Genomic DNA, 16,567 nt, shown 5'->3' on the forward strand with positions numbered 1-16,567 from the left:
CGGTCTCATATAGGTGATGCACCATCTCATGTGCAGTAGAGCAAGCAGAATGTCATGAGTTAGTTAAGAAACAGCATTATATCAAATTTAACACTGACATCCGAAATGAATGGGAGGCTTATGTTATAAGTTACCAACACTACCGGAGGGAAAAGAGTGGCCTGTATAGTCTAGGGGACACAGATGAGTTGATTTGACACAAGAGAAATGGACATGATGTTATAATCACAAGGTTAGACTGATGTCAGGATAAACAATGCTGCTTGGAGTGAGGTTCAACATCCTTCGTGGGGTAAGATTAGCTTTTTATTAATGATGTTATTAGTGCTATCTTTCACAACTATCTATCATCTGGCTAGTTCGTCACTGTGTATTAATGAGCAGTGTGTTCATTTCCAGCGTGTCAGACACTGTTGGTGTTTATCACCTCCAGCACGGAGTGGACAGAGGAAAAGAAACTACAGTTTCCTTCAAGGTGATGTTTCTTATTCCTTATACGTCATCTTCGAATGCTTCAATCTGATTGGTCAGACTCGATGACGCTAGTTCGTGCAGGGGACATCAGAAGTTGGGTGAAATTGGCTTGTTTTTATGGCTGATCATGTGTTGATAATCTCAGGTCCACCAAGCTGCTTTTGGGCCCCTGAGCAAGACCCTTAACCACCAATTGCTGATTTGTATAAAAATGATGAAAATGTAAGTCGCCCTGAGCTTAAGGGCGTCTGCTAAATTCCAGAAATGTAAATGATAAACTTGATCTCAACACCCCAGAGCTTTAAACACTTGAGCTTCCACTGAGAATGGCTCCAGGGTCTCATTTTGTCACATATACATTACAGCACAGTGAAATTCTTTCTTTGCATATCCCATCCTTGTGGGTTAGGGTCGGAGCGAAGGGTTAGCCATGATGCAGTGCCCCTGGAGCAGGGTGGGTTTTGGGCCTTGCTCAAGGACCCAGCAGTGGCAGCTTGGTGGTGCTGGGGCTTGAACCCTGATCTTCCGGTCAATGACCCAGAGCCTTAACCACTTAAGCTACCACTGCCCCATGATCATCTTTTGAGACATTGTTACTATAGCAACAACCAGAAGTCAGGGACTTGTATCACAAGCAATTCACAATAATCTACCTAATAAAAATGAATGATAAAACTCCTGTTATTTAGCAAATAAGCTTTTTAATTAACGTTAATGGAAGGAGTCTCCACTGTCGGCACTGTAACAGTACGTTTTCCACCACAGGAGAGTCTTCAATACTTTTTTTGGTAATGATTGTTTAGAGCAGCTGTAACTTGTTTCTCAGATGTCTCACAATAATAAATGTGTCTGTAAATAATTACAAGTAGGACAGGACATGCTGTTTATGAAATATAAAACACCTGGGTGGTGTGATGTAAAATCTTAGTCAATAATTTTCCTGTCTCATCAAAAAAAATTTTAGTGTTTAATTCCTCTTATTCCACAGCACATTTAAAATTTCAACCAATTTTTTTTCATTTATTAATATTTATTATTAAACATAACCCTGTTACATTATTTACCTGTCACATTTAATGTTGTGCGATATCCGAGAGAAATGTTCGATACAGTTCATCCTTCAGCTTCTCTATTTTATCTCTTGTGTAAAATAAAGTAAAATAAAAGGCAGCATTTTTTATGAAAGTAGTGTCCTGTGTCCTGAATACTCTCCCATCTTGACTGTCCCATCTTATAAATGTTAAATAAATGTGTCTTAACAGAAAACAATTAGAAAACATTATATATCTTCAGTACCATGACTGTATTAAATTCCTTATACATTTTTGTTAAATAACAACACAACAACATTTAAAAAAAAAAAAATCCATTATTGTCTTATTATATAGATCATCTGGTTTATGCAAAAAATCTGCACTGATTATTTTGTTATGACAGCATGGCCTGTCCTGTTTTTTTTTCCTTGCTTAATGTCCGTCATAACTATAACTGATTTTTCCCAATCACATTATTTTGCAGATGATGTTAAGTCACCTCGAGCCGTGGTCAACCCGGACATCTCAAAGTAAGACCCTGATTGTTTGAGGAGTGTTTTGATGAGAACTCTCAGTTATTGTTGCTTTTAGAGGATATGGAGTTCTATTTTTATGTTTCTCTAACATGAGCTCTTCTACTGACACTCAGTGCCACACTAGTGATTAATTAATCTTGTGTAAAAATTCAGAAGAAGCTGTGACAAGCCTGTGAGAGACTACTAATCAAACTGCGACACACATTTTCCATAATTTATGTGAACAAATCTGTCTGAAAAAGCTTCTATTGCATTTTCTCTTTATCCACACACCAATGTATTTCACCTTTCCATTAACGGTTGTTGATTCATGATTTAAATCAGAAAAATAAACCTCATCGAAATGCATCAGATGCAAACATGGCCTTCTGGAAGGAAAAGCAAAGCTGTAGTACAATTCACTTATTTTCACATCTGACTGTAGTAGTGTCTAAAAGATTTCTGCTTCCATGTTAATATCCAGAATCCGGAACATCGGCATCATGGCCCACATCGATGCCGGGAAGACCACCACCACTGAGAGGATGCTCTATTATTCTGGCTACACACGTGCTCTTGGAGGTAAGCTCGAATATCACTAGATTAAAGCTGCTGTACGCAGTAACCTTTTCCATGCTAAGCTACTCAAGCAGTCTACACCAGTTACTACACCAGTCAGTTCAAATCAATTTTATTTGTATAGTGCTTTTCTAAAGTGGTTTTACAGAAATATATCAATTCTGGATATAAGCAGTACTAATGAACGATATGAGGATGAAACCCTGAGACGACCCCGATTCAAAAGAGAATATATCTTCATTTTGGGTGACACTGTAGAGTGTGACTATAAATAACTTTCAAAATTACTATTTTAAAATAATAAATAATTTACTTCTGTATCTGTTTTATTAGACAAATTAGACAAACAGTGCAATTGTGTAACCAGGAGGTGCATTCTCCAACCAGAGGGAGGGCATCAGGAAGGATCAGGCAGATCCAGAAAGCAGAAGAGGTCGAGACTACTGGAGACCTCTGGTCAGAGAGAGAGAGAGAGAGAAAGAAAGAGAAAGAGAATCTGTAGATATGTTTCCTATAATGTAATGGTTAAAGACAATGTACATTGTATGCAGAATGCAAGCAGGCATTCTGGCAAAACTAGCTATCATAAAGAAAGAACTAGCATAACTAAAGAAAGAGCCAAAAGTTTCATGAGGAAGCCTTGAGAAGTTAATGGGCCATCCACTGCACTGCCAGCGAACCTGAGTAAACATATGATGTGACAGATTTCTCCTTTACCTAAGAAAAAACTTGAGTAAATAAATGTGTAGGGTAGCTTAGCAGTTAAGGCATTGGACTAATGTGAGTTTTAATCTCATGTCCACCAAGCTGCCACTGCTGAGCCCCTGAGCAACAGTCAGCTGCTCAGATGGGTAGACTGAGATAAAATGTAAGTCACTCTGGATAAGGGCGTCTACCTAATACCATAAATGTAAATATATTTTCAGCGTAGATTTAAACACTGAGGTCTGAGTCTCACCTGTTTGCTTCTCATATAGAAGTGTTTAAAGTGAACAGAATAGATAATCACATGGTTAATCTCAAAGACCACTAATCATAGTAATTATTGCCCTCATAAACAGTAATTATAGCAAATGTGAGGTAAGAATGCAAATAAGAACAGGTGGTGGTGTGAAATCTCCTTTTTGTGCCATGTAAAATGGCATACTCGCACTCCTGAGCGGAAAGCTCTGTGTTAGAATAACAAGTATTGTGTATATTCGAGTATTACTCCTCTTTCATTGAATGCTTCAAGCAGCAAATGAGGGTTTTAAGTAGCGATGCATGTTGTGTTATATCTAGACGTGGATGATGGAGACACTGTGACTGATTACATGGCTCAGGAGAGAGAGCGTGGAATTACGATCCAATCAGCTGCAGTCACCTTCGACTGGAAAGAGCACAGGATTAACCTCATTGACACACCCGGTAAACACGTACACACTCATACACACACACACGCACACACACACACTTCCCTGGTTCATGCACATACTCAGCACAGACTGGGGTTTGTTACAGGCCATGTGGACTTTACTCTGGAAGTTGAGAGAGCTCTGCGTGTACTGGACGGAGCAGTGGCTGTGTTTGATGCCTCAGCAGGAGTGGAGGTGAGTTGGGTTTTTTTTTTAAACTGTCTTTTATGTGCTTTATATTAAACTGTGCCAAAAATGTGAGCTGATTAAAAGTTTGCACTTCTTGCACAAAATATGTCAGAGCCCACTACATTTACTGCAGAAACTTGTGGGTGGAGTCAGACCTCATCCACTTCCTCCTGCTTAGCTGGAGTGGAGTCAGGAGTCTAGAGACAGCTCTGTATGTCCACAGTGGAATTCTTTTCTTCACTGAGGAAGTTGGGGTCAGAGCGCAGCTATGATACAGTGCCTCTGGAGCAGGGAGGGTTAAGGGCCTTACTCAATTGCCCAACAGTGGAGTTGGGTGGTGTTGTGCTTGAACTTCAATCCTCCAATCAGCAACCCAGAGCCTTAATCACTCTAGCCACCAATGCCACTAAGTTACTGCTACATTTTCCAATAACAGCACATCCCAAGTGTTTCGTTCAAGAGAGATTTTTTCTAACTGTTGCTATTATTTAAACCAGGGTTTACGAATGTACAGTCAATAGAGTCAGCTGATTCACTGATTGTGTGTGTGTTTTCCTGAATGACTTGAAGGCGCAAACTATGACAGTGTGGCGACAGGCAGAGAAGCACAACATACCCTGTGTGTGCTTCCTAAACAAGATGGATAAACCTGGAGCCAGGTAACACACAAACCTGCATGTCAAACAGTTCATACTTTTCTGCGACTCAAGTCATTTCTTTTCGTTCAGTGACGGAAGTGAGAAAAAATTCCTCGAGACGATATGAGGATGAAACCTTGAGAGAAACCAGACTCAAAAGAGAACATATCCTCATTTGCACTCATGTAGAGTGTGATTATAAATAATTTACTTCTGTACAATTGTGTAACCAGGAGATGTGTTCTCCAACCATAGGCAGCTCATCAGGAAGGATCAGAAAGGTCAGGAAAGTAGAAGAGGTCAAGACTACTGGAGATCTCTGGCTAGACAGGGTGAGAGAGAGAGCGAGAGAGAGAGAGAGAGTCCCTGGATATGTTTATGTGGATGCAAAGAGTAATGGAGTGATGGATGGATGGAATGTTGGATGGATGGTATATGTAGTAATCAACGCCTAGACTAATGGATTGATGGATGTAAATGTGGTTTAAGTGTTTGAATTAAGTAATCCTCGGTCATGTCAGCAGACTCACTGATTGACCTATAATAATTGACCATCTGATTAAAAGATGGATGAATCTCAGTCATGTCATGTGATTCACTGATTCAAATACAAACTCTGTGAATGAGAGAGGATTGAATCTCAGTCATAACTTTATTTAAATGAATTCACAGATGGTTAAAAACACTGGCAGGTTAACCAGATATAAAAAAAAAATACCTAGAAAGGAGCAAATATTGACCAAAAGGATTCAGTGGTTTATTTTGTAGTTTGCAATTGTGAAACCCATCAGTAGCATCAGAACAAAAGTATTCATTCATTCTTAAAAGATTCATTTGCCTGAAAAGAGGAATCTTAGACAAGCCAGTGATCTGAATAACTTTAAAATACATAACATAAGGGAGTAAATCACAGTTTTCCCTGGAAGAAAAATTCAACATGTTCTTTCTAATGTTTTCCTCCAGCATGACTTACTCTGTAGAAAGCATCAAGACGAAACTGAAGGCCAACCCCATACTCCTTCAAGTAAGAGTCCTCTCCTTTTCATTCTCCCATTAATTCATGTTCAGAACAGTAATCTTATTGTTTATTTTTTATGGATAATTTTTGTTAATTATGTTTTTAGCTTCCTGTTGGCTCTGGAAAGGGATTTATTGGATTGGTGGATTTGATCACCAAGCAGCAAATGACCTGGCGGGGAACGTCATGGGCTGATGACGGGCGGGCTTTTGAGACGAAAGCCCTCCAACCCACAGATGACCCAGAATTCCTAGAGGAAGTCAATCAAGCCAGAGCAACCCTCATAGAACAGGTGCAGTGCCATTAACACAATGTTCAGCTAAACTATGCAGCTGTGTTAAGCTGGACTTGAACTGTAAACCAGCCTGAAGAAACCACATTTACAGCGTTTCCTCTGACTGAAGCAAAGTGCTGATTGAGTCATTTAAGTTCCATTACTATAAAAATTATGACATGTTAGAACAAACACATAACTGTCATAGCTGCTGTTAAAGGAAATTGATCAACATCTTCTGACCAATCAGAATTGAGCACTGAATGAAGTTGCTGCATAAACATGCTTCTAGGAGCTTTGTACACGGTAGTATACAAAACACAAAGAGCACAAACAGTGAAAGCAACCACAATGAGGCGTTCAGTAGCATGTCTTTGTGTAAACTGGCTTTCAGTGCTGTTAAGCCATCTCTTTATTACAGCCATGTAGCAACACTGTTGTAATACATACATCCATCCATTGTCTATACCCACTTTATTCCTAATTTGGGTCACGGGGCCTATCCCAGCACACATTGGGCGAAAGGCAGGGGTACACCCTGGACAGGTCTCCAGTCCATATAGACAGACAACCACACACACTCACTCCTATGGGCAATTTTAGAATTGCCAATCAACCTAATGTACATGTTTTTGGGCTGTGGGAGAAAAGCAGAGTACCCAGAGTAAACCCACACAAGCACAGGGAGAACAAGGCCCCTGGCTGTTCTAACCCAGGATTCGAACCCAGGACCTTCTTGCTGTGAGGTAACAGTACTAACCACTAAGCCATCGTGCTGCCCTGTTGTAATACAGTCCTCTTCAAAAGTATTGGAATTGCAACTTTCATTTCCTAATATTTACATATAGATTTTAAATAAAAAAAAAAAAAACACCATCAAATCTTTCTGCTATGCAAAAAGTATCCGAACAGATTGGCTTAAACTAAATATTTATGTCTTCAATGAAATACAATATAATTGATCTTGCTGTTCCAGTCCATTTGGAAGCTTGCTGTATATGTAAAACGTTTAGTTTACGTTTTGATTAGAATAACCATTTTACTTCACCCACTGGTTATTGCAAAAAACAGCTTTTAAACCAACAATGAAGAATATTTTTCTTTTATCCACGTTATGCAGGTTGCAGATTTGGATGACGAATTTGCTGAGCTGCTTCTTGGAGAATATGGTGACAACTTTGACTCAATGCCTGCCGGGAAAGTACGTTATCATATGTACACTTCGTTAAGTATATTTGTGTTGCGTTCCAGAAAAATTCTGGAATAAATGGAAAAGGGACAAACGTCAAAATTTAGTTCCAGGCACCAGTTTCTTCTTTCTGTCTTGTTTCTGTGTTCAGGGTTAATGTGCAGTTCCGAATCAAATGTAATAGATATTAGAGTCTGGTTTGACACATTGGATAATTTTTTACCATGAAGTGTGTTTAGCTCAGCTGTAGTAGATTAGTGGAATGTCATTACAGCATTGGAGTTGGAGGAAGTGTGTTTATATTTAAAAAGATCTCCTAGATATCAGACTTGTGTTTTGCAAGTAACAAGAATTCTGGATTTGGTTTCTTTTTCTTGCTGTTGAACCTACAACTTCCACAGAGGAACTACACATAAATAGTTCAGAAGGAATATTTGTATATCCTTGTTTTTTTATTCCTCAGTTTGTATTAATCAGATGATGTAATACATGTGTAGAATTACTAAAGCAAATAGAGATATATTTTTAGTTGCAGGAGGCGGTGAGGAGAGTGACGCTGTCTCGTAAAGGGGTGCCAGTACTGTGCGGAAGTTCACTGAAGAATAAAGGAGTTCAGCCTCTACTAGACGCCATCACAGCGTACCTCCCTGCTCCCGACGAAAGGAACCACGACCTGGTGTGAGTCTGATGCATTCCTCCACAAAAATTTGTTTAATGTTTCTGTAATTTTACATGCTGTTTAACAAAAATATATTTCCCTACAACTGTAAAATAAACAAAATCATTTGGTTTGATTCAGTCAAATGATTCTTATTCATTCAAGGAGTCATTCAGTTGATACAGCCTGATCAGCTCCTGGTCTCTAATGGAGACAAAAATCTATCTGTCTGTCTGTCTGTCTGTCTGTCGGATCAAGGTAGTCATACCCACAATTACAGATACAACTTGCCGTGCAAGACTGCATAGAATCTTTTTTCACATACTTTATCATGATTTGATTCAATTCTCGATATTGCCTTCACCAGTTCGATTATGACTGGAAAGACCCAAAAAATTGCTACAAACAGAAATTTGTAAACAAAATGTACTATAAGTATCTTAAAAATAATTTCATGTATAAATTCTCCAAAAGATTTTGATTGAATAGTCTTGAACTGGTGATTTGGAAAATGATAACAGAGAGAAACATTATGGTCTCTGCAGCAGAAATAGAGCTCCAAAGTCGGCTAAAATGGCTGATCTCCGTGGCCTTTGGTGTTGTTTAAAAGCTACTAAAGAACTCTTTTTAATCATCATCATGTGTTCATGTGACTGCATGACGTATAATGCATGAAGGATCTTTGGATTTCAAACCATGCAACTGTTTTACACAAAGATTCAGTGAACAATTTCAGATGCAAATAGGACATTTCCATGAAGCACATCGTCACAATTTTGCATCGCAATGGTTTGCTTAGTCATAATTTAGTCATTTGTAAATCCCTAACGCTTCCAGATCCCAGACTTCTGAGCTGCTGCATGGGCATGGATGCTAATTCTGTTCTCCATACAGGAGTTAATACAAGACAAGCGTATATTGTGTTGCTTTTATTAACAGAGAAGATCCATCCTTTGAAATCACATTTTCCTGACAATAGTTAAACAGGCATAGCCTCATTTCTCACTGAAAATTTCTTCTATCATTATGCGATTATCCTTTTTTTCTGTTTTTAGGCGCTGGTACAAGGACGACTTGTGTGCTTTGGCGTTCAAAGTGGTCCATGATAAGCAGAGAGGTCCTCTGGTTTTCCTGAGAATCTATTCTGGCTCTATGAAACCGCAGTCAGCAGTGTACAACATCAACCGAAACGGAACGTAGGTCTATCCGAAGAGACACAGAGCACCGAACCACACACTTGCTTTATTAAGCACATCTAGGCCACATACTCCAACTTAACAATCTCTTAAACGATTTGGAAATCAGAGGAAATGTTGTCTTTATGCCACAGAGAAAGAATGAGTCGTCTCCTGCTGCCGTTTGCAGATCAGCACGTTGAAATCCCCTCAGTGTCTGCAGGGAACATCGCCCTCACTGTGGGACTCAAACAGGTACATGTTCGGTTCCTGAGTCTCACACAGCTCCAAGCTTTATTATGTTAACTACAGACAATGGAAAAATAACATCAAGCTCAACATAATGATCTACTATTTCCTATAAGATTATTAAACCTATGTCTAGACATATTTTACTATTTCTAAGCTTTATGTTTTCTTGTTCTGTTGGCAGATCATATGAATTAAATTAATTGACTTATAAATAGATTATGAATTGCTCAAAGGCTCCTGATCGCACAACTCCACTTAACTATATACAGCTGTAAAAAAGGACAATATTTATAATCACACTCACACTCTCCGGTGTCGCCAGATGAGGAAGGTTCCCTTTTGAGTTTTTGTTCCGCTCAAGGTTTCTTCCTCATGTGATGTCCGTGAGGTTTTTCTTGCCTCTGTACCCTCAGGAATGCTCGTTAAGGATAAATATATAATAAGTTTATATACTTTATATAAATATTCTATATACGTCTAAGATACTAAAATGTCATTTTTGCAGTGTAAGTGATTCCCTTCCCACCCTGAAACTTCTCAACACATTTTTTTTTCTTCCATTTTCTAAAAATAATGATTTTATCTGTTTAAAGTTACAGTTTTGTTTATAATTCTGCTTGTGGACCTTCAGCAAAACAAGTACCAGTTCCAGTCATCACTAATGTTATAGCAGCACCAGCCTAAAGAGGCATAACTCCTCAGAAAGTGTGAAGCTACAGTGAAAGTCTGTGTGTTACAAAATGCTGACACTGGAGACTCCTTCCAAAAATGCTGAATAAACATCCTGACAGAACACTTTACCAATAACAACACAATTCTCTCAAAAATTTCTGTTTATGTGGGTAAAATGTTACCATAGAAACCAGCTATAGAACAAGCACTTATTAAGCAAAAAGCTGTTTCCTTTAAAAATTCTAACAGAAGTTTCAGTCATTCAATTTCATGCATAATATAATATAAAGTGGTATATGGTCCTGTGCTCATTCAGACGGTTACGGGTGACACCATTGTCTCATCCAAAGCCTCAGCAGCGGCCGCAGCTCGCCGAGCACACAACAAGGCGGAGGAGAAGAAAGCGTCTAGCCGACAGCCGCAGAACAGTCTACTCCTGGCCGGGGTTGAGGTGCCTGAGCCCGTCTTCTTCTGCTCTATAGAGCCTCCTACAATGGCCAAACAAGCAGGTACATATTTACCTCCTGGAAAAATAAGACTCCAATCTCACTAAAAGTGTCTAGTGTTTAATACTCACCATATAGCCCACCATATTCACTGGAAAAGATAATGAGCTGCACTTGAATACAGTTGGTAACGTGACCAAAAGTATTTAGAGATGAGTTACACGTGTTTACATGCTCTAAGGCTGCTAGGTTTTATTTTTTCATGTTTGTAGAAATTTTCAAGGCAGCATAAGTATGTACCCAGAAAACATTACAGTAAAAACATAAAATAAATAAAATATAATAATAAAAACGATTATTTTAAATGAAAACATTTTGTCATAATTTACATTGCAAAACAATTATTATAAGACACTAAATATAAGAAGTCATCTTGTTCTGTTGGCAAATTAATGTGTTCATTTTAAGCATTTATTTCTAGAACAATGCAAATTTATCTTCTGATAGAATATAAAATTATTTTAAAAAATTAAAAAAAAACGTCTAAAAAATTATTTTTAATCATTTAATAATAATATTTGGTTCAGTGTAATCTCATAAAAGATTAAAATACAAGATTATTTCCCTTACATTACTCATTCTTATAAATCTCTTGTGTTCTGCTGATTTGTCGGATGATCCACTGAATAATAACACTGGGGCCATGCTGTTACTGGAAAATAATAAACAGGGTCATATCCTGTTAACACACGTGTCAAAGTTATAAACCTTCATTCACTTACAAGTATCTGTTTTTTATGTGGTATGAAGAAAGACAGAGAAATGTGGCTTTGTCATGTTACTGAGAAAGCACTAAGCTTTATATCATAAAGACTTTGAAATGTTGAGAAACTTGAAGGAATTGCTTTATGTCTGAATTGTCTGAACAAAGTGTCTACTACTAGAGACTCAGAAAAATGCTGGATAAAAACATCTTCCGGCATAAACCTTAAACATATCAACAATTCCACACTGTTTTCACCAAACATTTAAGTGATCTCCGAAGATTTTTTTTTTTCCAACCACATTTCTTCCTCAAAGATGATGGTTCATGACTATCCTTCCAGATGTTTTTAATAATGTATTGGACAGTTCTTAACCCAATTTTAGTAGATTCAGCAATCTCCTTAGTTGTCTTTTCTATGACCACAGGAGATGTCTTCTGACATGGCAAGAAGCTACTCTTATCAGTTAGGGTTAAATAATTTGTTTCCAGCTTAATCATATTAATCACAGCAGCTATTATCCAATGGAAACCTCTTATCTGTTTGCTTGGTTAAATCCAGGTGGTTACCTTTTTTTGACTATATCAAGAACATTGATATAGTCCTTGTAGCCGGCGCTACTGCCAGAGCTGCTGTTAGGAATTAAACTACGAAATGTAAATCTTTCTCACTATTCAGACTGAAGTGTTTAACAGTGATGCTGTGCCATTTATTTATTATATAACTATTTATATGTACATCTCACATACTGACTTATTTCTCACTGCAGATCTTGAGCATGCTCTGAACTGCCTCCAGAGGGAAGACCCCAGTCTGAAAGTCAGATCAGACCCCGACTCTGGACAGGTATGTAACCTTATGATGCTATGTTTGTTATTTAATGATAAACAGCACATTCATGCTAAAAGAGAAAAATATGTTCATGTGGAATCTACTAACTCGAATACCTAGTCACATTCATCAGTATTCTTACACTTCTGAATCACCTCTGTAGACAGTTCTGTGTGGTATGGGAGAGCTTCACATCGAGATTCTGCACGATCGCATTAGGAGAGAATACAAACTGGAAACACACTTGGGGCCTCTACAGGTTGCCTACAGAGAGACCATCAACCAGTCAGTAACCACAGCAGGTAAGACTTCTGACCACTAAGTTGAGCACAGATGTATTTATTTTTACTTCTTCAACACGCCGGACCCGACTCATCAGCTATTGCTTCATGAATTGAATACAAATTATTTAATCGGAATCTGAATTATCTAAACAGGAATCTGACTTGATAAGTATCAGAACGGAACACACAAATAACACTACAGTGGAATCTGAGAGATACAGTGCTGTGAAAAAGTATTTGCTGAGTATTTCTTGATTTTTTTTTATATTATTTTGCATATTTGTCACCGTTAAATGATTAAAGATTTAGATTAAGATTTAGTTTTTATATCACACAAAGATAACCTGTAAATACAAAATCTTAATCTAAATCAGGAAAGGGGCAAATACTTTTTCACAGCACTGTATATAGTGCAGCAGTTTATAGTTTAGTGGACTTCAGCTTGAATGAGGACTAAGTGAAGTATTTCACAAGTGTGAAAAATGCTGTAGCAGATGCAAACAGGATAGACTGAAAAAGACCAGCTGCAATTCACAATTTCTAAACACAAACCCGCTCAGCAGTCTCTGTTGCTTTTTTATCCAGTTTATCCAGTCACGCATGTTTTTAGTAATGACTTAAACCCAGGCATGTCACTGAACCACATTGAGCTACAGAGGGTTGGTACAGGGTTGGGGGTTCGATTGTTCTCCCCATGCGGCCAGGCATTTCCATGTGTGATGTAGGAATCTCTAAATTGTCCATAGTGAGTGAATGGGTGTGTGTGATTGTGGCCTGTGAACACCCGATCCAGGGTGACCCCACCTTGTGCCCTAAGTCACCAGGGATAGATTTCAGGTTCACTGTGACCCTGTGTAGGATAAGCAGTACAGAAGATGGATGGATGGATGAGCAGTTATTCCTATGACTTCAAATTTAAATTCATTGGGAGAGAAAAGTCACAGGTTCAGGCAATTTCTACTTTCATACCTAAAGCTTGTAGGACAAAGAAAGGCTCTGGTCATTACCATGGGTATATACAGCTTTCTTGCACATCATCTCTAAGTGTGACTGCTTTATCCTGGTCAGAGTCGAGAATTGAAATCCTCATGCCTACTACAGGATAGAAGCTTAAAGTCTAAAGGTGTTTGATATCAGCAGTATCAGTTTATTCCTGGAATTCTGCATCAGTAACCCTGATAAAAGATTTTAATCTAGATGGCACATATGAGTGAAAAACAATTACTGGATGTCGTGTGCTTTCAAATCACTTACCAAAACACTTAGAAAGCTTAAAGCTGTTGTGTTTTATGTTTCAGACACTCTGGATCGCACGCTGGGTGAAAAGAGGCATGTTGTGACTGTAGAGCTAACCGTGAGTCCCTGGGAAGCCTCTGTTCCAGGCACGTCGTCATGTCATATGACTTACGATGAGGAAGTAGAAGCTCATATCTCTGCTGACCTTAAAGAGGCAGTGGACAGTGGAGTTCAGAGTGCATATCTCCAAGGTAAATATTATGTATCCACCCGTTTTCATGCCAAAAACATAAGAACCCAATAGATTTTGAGAACGTTTTAGAGAGCTTAATTGAGCTAAAATGCAAAGCTACACCGACAACACAAAGTGAGTCTTCAGAACAAAAGTGGGCATTTCTTAATATCTAAGCTATTCTCAATGATGTGAGAGTTCTCAACTGATGGAAATAACTAATGTTTGCAAGCTGCACTCTTGTTCCTCGGGGAAAAAAAAGGCCCAATTTGACTATGTAGCTAAAAAAAACAAGTTCTCTAGGTAATGTGACTAGCTAGCTGCATTGTTAAAGGTTTTTTTTTAAATGAATAGACAAAGTACTGTTGTTTGATTTGTACGATTTCTGGATTGAAGAGAAATTTTTGCCTCTTTACAAACACCAATGTAGTTTCCCCACTAACTCAGTCCAACAAACACAGACAACTCTACTAAATTATAACCAGATATTCTTAGTTACGACATTGCTCTTTTGGATTGGTCAGAAACTCCCAACATCCAAATCTGAGAAATCACCTATTTCTGTGAAGCAAGCTTCTATATATAAAAAAAAATACACAGAACAAACATCTATATCCTAGATCACAAGTTTGAACGCTGACAAAGCCACAGCCATCAGTAACACAGAGCCAGTGGACCAAATCTGGCATCACTCTTACCTTCTCTCCTGTCAATTACAGTGACACTTTAGCCATTCACATGTGCTTGTGTATGTGGAAAAGGATTGACTGATCTTTTCTCAGTGTGTTTAAACTGCCCTTTGACCAGTGGTTTGAGGGAGGAAAAAATGATATGGCTTCATACGTCTTGGTGGAAGTATGGGATAACTTTCACTCTCCTGAGTTGGTAACTTTCATTTGATAGTGGAGAGCTCGTTTGTGGTTTGCTGCTGACCAAATATGGCAGAAATCAGAGAAAAACAAATTAGGTAATATACAGGTCTATATATATGTCTTTTTAGTCTTTGAGAGAAACAAGTTTAGCTTAAATGATGTAGCTTTGTTTTGCTTTGATAGGATGTTACGTATTATTGGAATTGTCTCTGTTCTGCAGGTCCTGTGCTGGGTTACCCTGTGCAGGGGGTACACACTGTGATCCACAGTGTGTGTGTGGAACCTGGTACCTCTCTGGCCATGGTGTCAGCCTGTGTGTCTCGCTGCATGCTTAAGGTACCTTGCATTAAATTTCTGTCACTTTGGATACATCAGGTGTTGTCATGGTAATAAGGCTGTTTGGGGTTTAGATTAGATATTCTAAATTATGGAAATTAACTGTGTGTGTGTGTGTAGGGGCTGAAACAGGCAGAGGGGCAAGTCTTGGAGCCTGTGATGTCATTAGAGGTGACAGTGGAGGAGGAGTACCTGAGCTCTGTGCTCGGTGACCTCGCTCAGCGCAGAGGAACAGTCCAAGACATCCAGAGCCGCCATGACAGCAAAGTACTCTTGGCCATTGTACCCCTTGCTGAGATGATGGTGTGTGCACTTTATACTTTTTTTTTTAATTCTTAAAAGCACAAATGTGAACTTGGATAATAAATGAGCTTTGTCTGTGTGGTGTTTCAGGGCTATTCCACTGCACTACGCACTTTGACCTCAGGAAATGCCACCTTCTCACTTGAGCTGGCCAGCTACGAATCCATGAACCCTCAGGACCAGAACGCGTTGCTCAACAAAATGGCTGGCCTGGCATGAGATCACTTCCTTTTTTCTTTTGCACATTTGCAAAAAACATTTTAAACAGCTGTTAATGCATTTTCTTTATGAACTGATTTCCACTTTTATTTATTCATTTTCTGAACAGAGACTTGTTCCACTTGCTTATGTGACCGAGTCATATAAAAAAAGTGCACATTAAAATACAACAATTCTTAAGTCTCAAGTCAAATCTTTAAAGTAAGTACACATACAGCAGATCTGCATTTTCATAAAACCTATTCACATGATCCATTAAACATTGTTGGTATATAAACCCAAAATTAAAACCAGAAAATAGTGATAAATCAGCTATGTTAATTTCAACTGTGAAAAAAGTGCATGCAGAAATATATTCCTGATCAGCATGTTCTTGTGGAATTATATAAATGGTAGGAATTCAGTCTTCTGGAGCTCACAGGCCGTCATATTCATGTGGACAAAAGCCCACAAACAGCGGCTCTGCAGGGATGCCTCTCCTGAAGGGGGAAAAAAAAAATACAGTTTTGTCATTTTACAATAACGACCTGCTACAAAAATTACTTGAAAAAACAGTGCAGGAATATTCTGTATGCCTTAATTTTGGGGAACAATAAAACAGAAGAGTCACTGGTGCAATTCTATGCATAGCTTTTGTGCATGCAGATTTGTTAAAAAGTTAGCATTAGGTTTATCCATATGCAGGGTTTAATTATTATTATTACTATTTGCCTTTGGTGGTAACATTAATGTGGAGAAGAACAGTGCTTTTTGGAGAATGGCATGTTATCCTGCTGGAGATACCAGATTGATTTGGACCACTCATGGGGAAGGAAATATAATGGAAAAGCTGAATTAAATCATGTGATGCTGCCTGGGAAAACCCACTGGATGAATTCGAACAAATTTTGGTTTTCACCAACATTCATGCTTTGACACACTTCAAAAATACTAAAATTAATAGTAAATGTCATTAGTGTACATTATTTTTATCTAGCCCTGTA

General features: G+C 38.4%; 2 protein-coding genes across 3 annotated transcripts in view; one reads left to right on the forward strand and one right to left on the reverse strand.

Moving 5' to 3' along the window:
• On the forward strand, positions 1 to 15,648 carry gfm2 (GTP dependent ribosome recycling factor mitochondrial 2). Its single transcript, XM_058383408.1, has 20 exons — positions 1 to 292; positions 400 to 475; positions 1,993 to 2,038; positions 2,508 to 2,605; positions 3,884 to 4,009; positions 4,103 to 4,191; positions 4,756 to 4,844; positions 5,787 to 5,847; positions 5,948 to 6,133; positions 7,236 to 7,316; positions 7,834 to 7,982; positions 9,018 to 9,158; positions 9,293 to 9,392; positions 10,378 to 10,570; positions 12,041 to 12,117; positions 12,266 to 12,404; positions 13,685 to 13,873; positions 14,947 to 15,062; positions 15,183 to 15,365; positions 15,456 to 15,648. The coding sequence occupies exons 1-20, from the start codon at positions 257 to 259 to the stop codon at positions 15,582 to 15,584; spliced, it is 2,304 nt and encodes a 767-aa protein (XP_058239391.1). The 5' UTR covers positions 1 to 256; the 3' UTR covers positions 15,585 to 15,648.
• Positions 15,641 to 16,567, reverse strand: part of hexb (hexosaminidase B (beta polypeptide)) — a 15,920-nt gene continuing 14,993 nt past the window's right edge. For both annotated transcript variants that reach the window (XM_058383409.1, XM_058383410.1), the window contains exon 14: positions 15,641 to 16,063. In XM_058383409.1, the coding sequence (XP_058239392.1) occupies positions 16,000 to 16,063 (64 nt within the window). In that variant the 3' untranslated portion in view covers positions 15,641 to 15,999. The remainder of the gene's footprint in view (positions 16,064 to 16,567) is intronic.

The sequence above is a fragment of the Hemibagrus wyckioides genome, linkage group LG28 (genome assembly GCF_019097595.1).
Source record: "Hemibagrus wyckioides isolate EC202008001 linkage group LG28, SWU_Hwy_1.0, whole genome shotgun sequence".
Taxonomy (NCBI): Eukaryota; Metazoa; Chordata; class Actinopteri; order Siluriformes; family Bagridae; genus Hemibagrus; species Hemibagrus wyckioides.

What these genes read in the sequence shown, in the direction of transcription:
- gfm2 (XM_058383408.1), top strand. Translation starts at nt 257, where the DNA reads ATGCTGCTTGGAGTGAGGTTCAACATCCTTCGTGGG. An exon ending in GGTTCAACATCCTTCGTGGG is followed by an intron (nt 293 to 399) that starts GTAAGATTAGCT and finishes GTTCATTTCCAG; the next exon opens with CGTGTCAGACACTGTTGGTG. An exon ending in TGTCTCGCTGCATGCTTAAG is followed by an intron (nt 15,063 to 15,182) that starts GTACCTTGCATT and finishes GTGTGTGTGTAG; the next exon opens with GGGCTGAAACAGGCAGAGGG.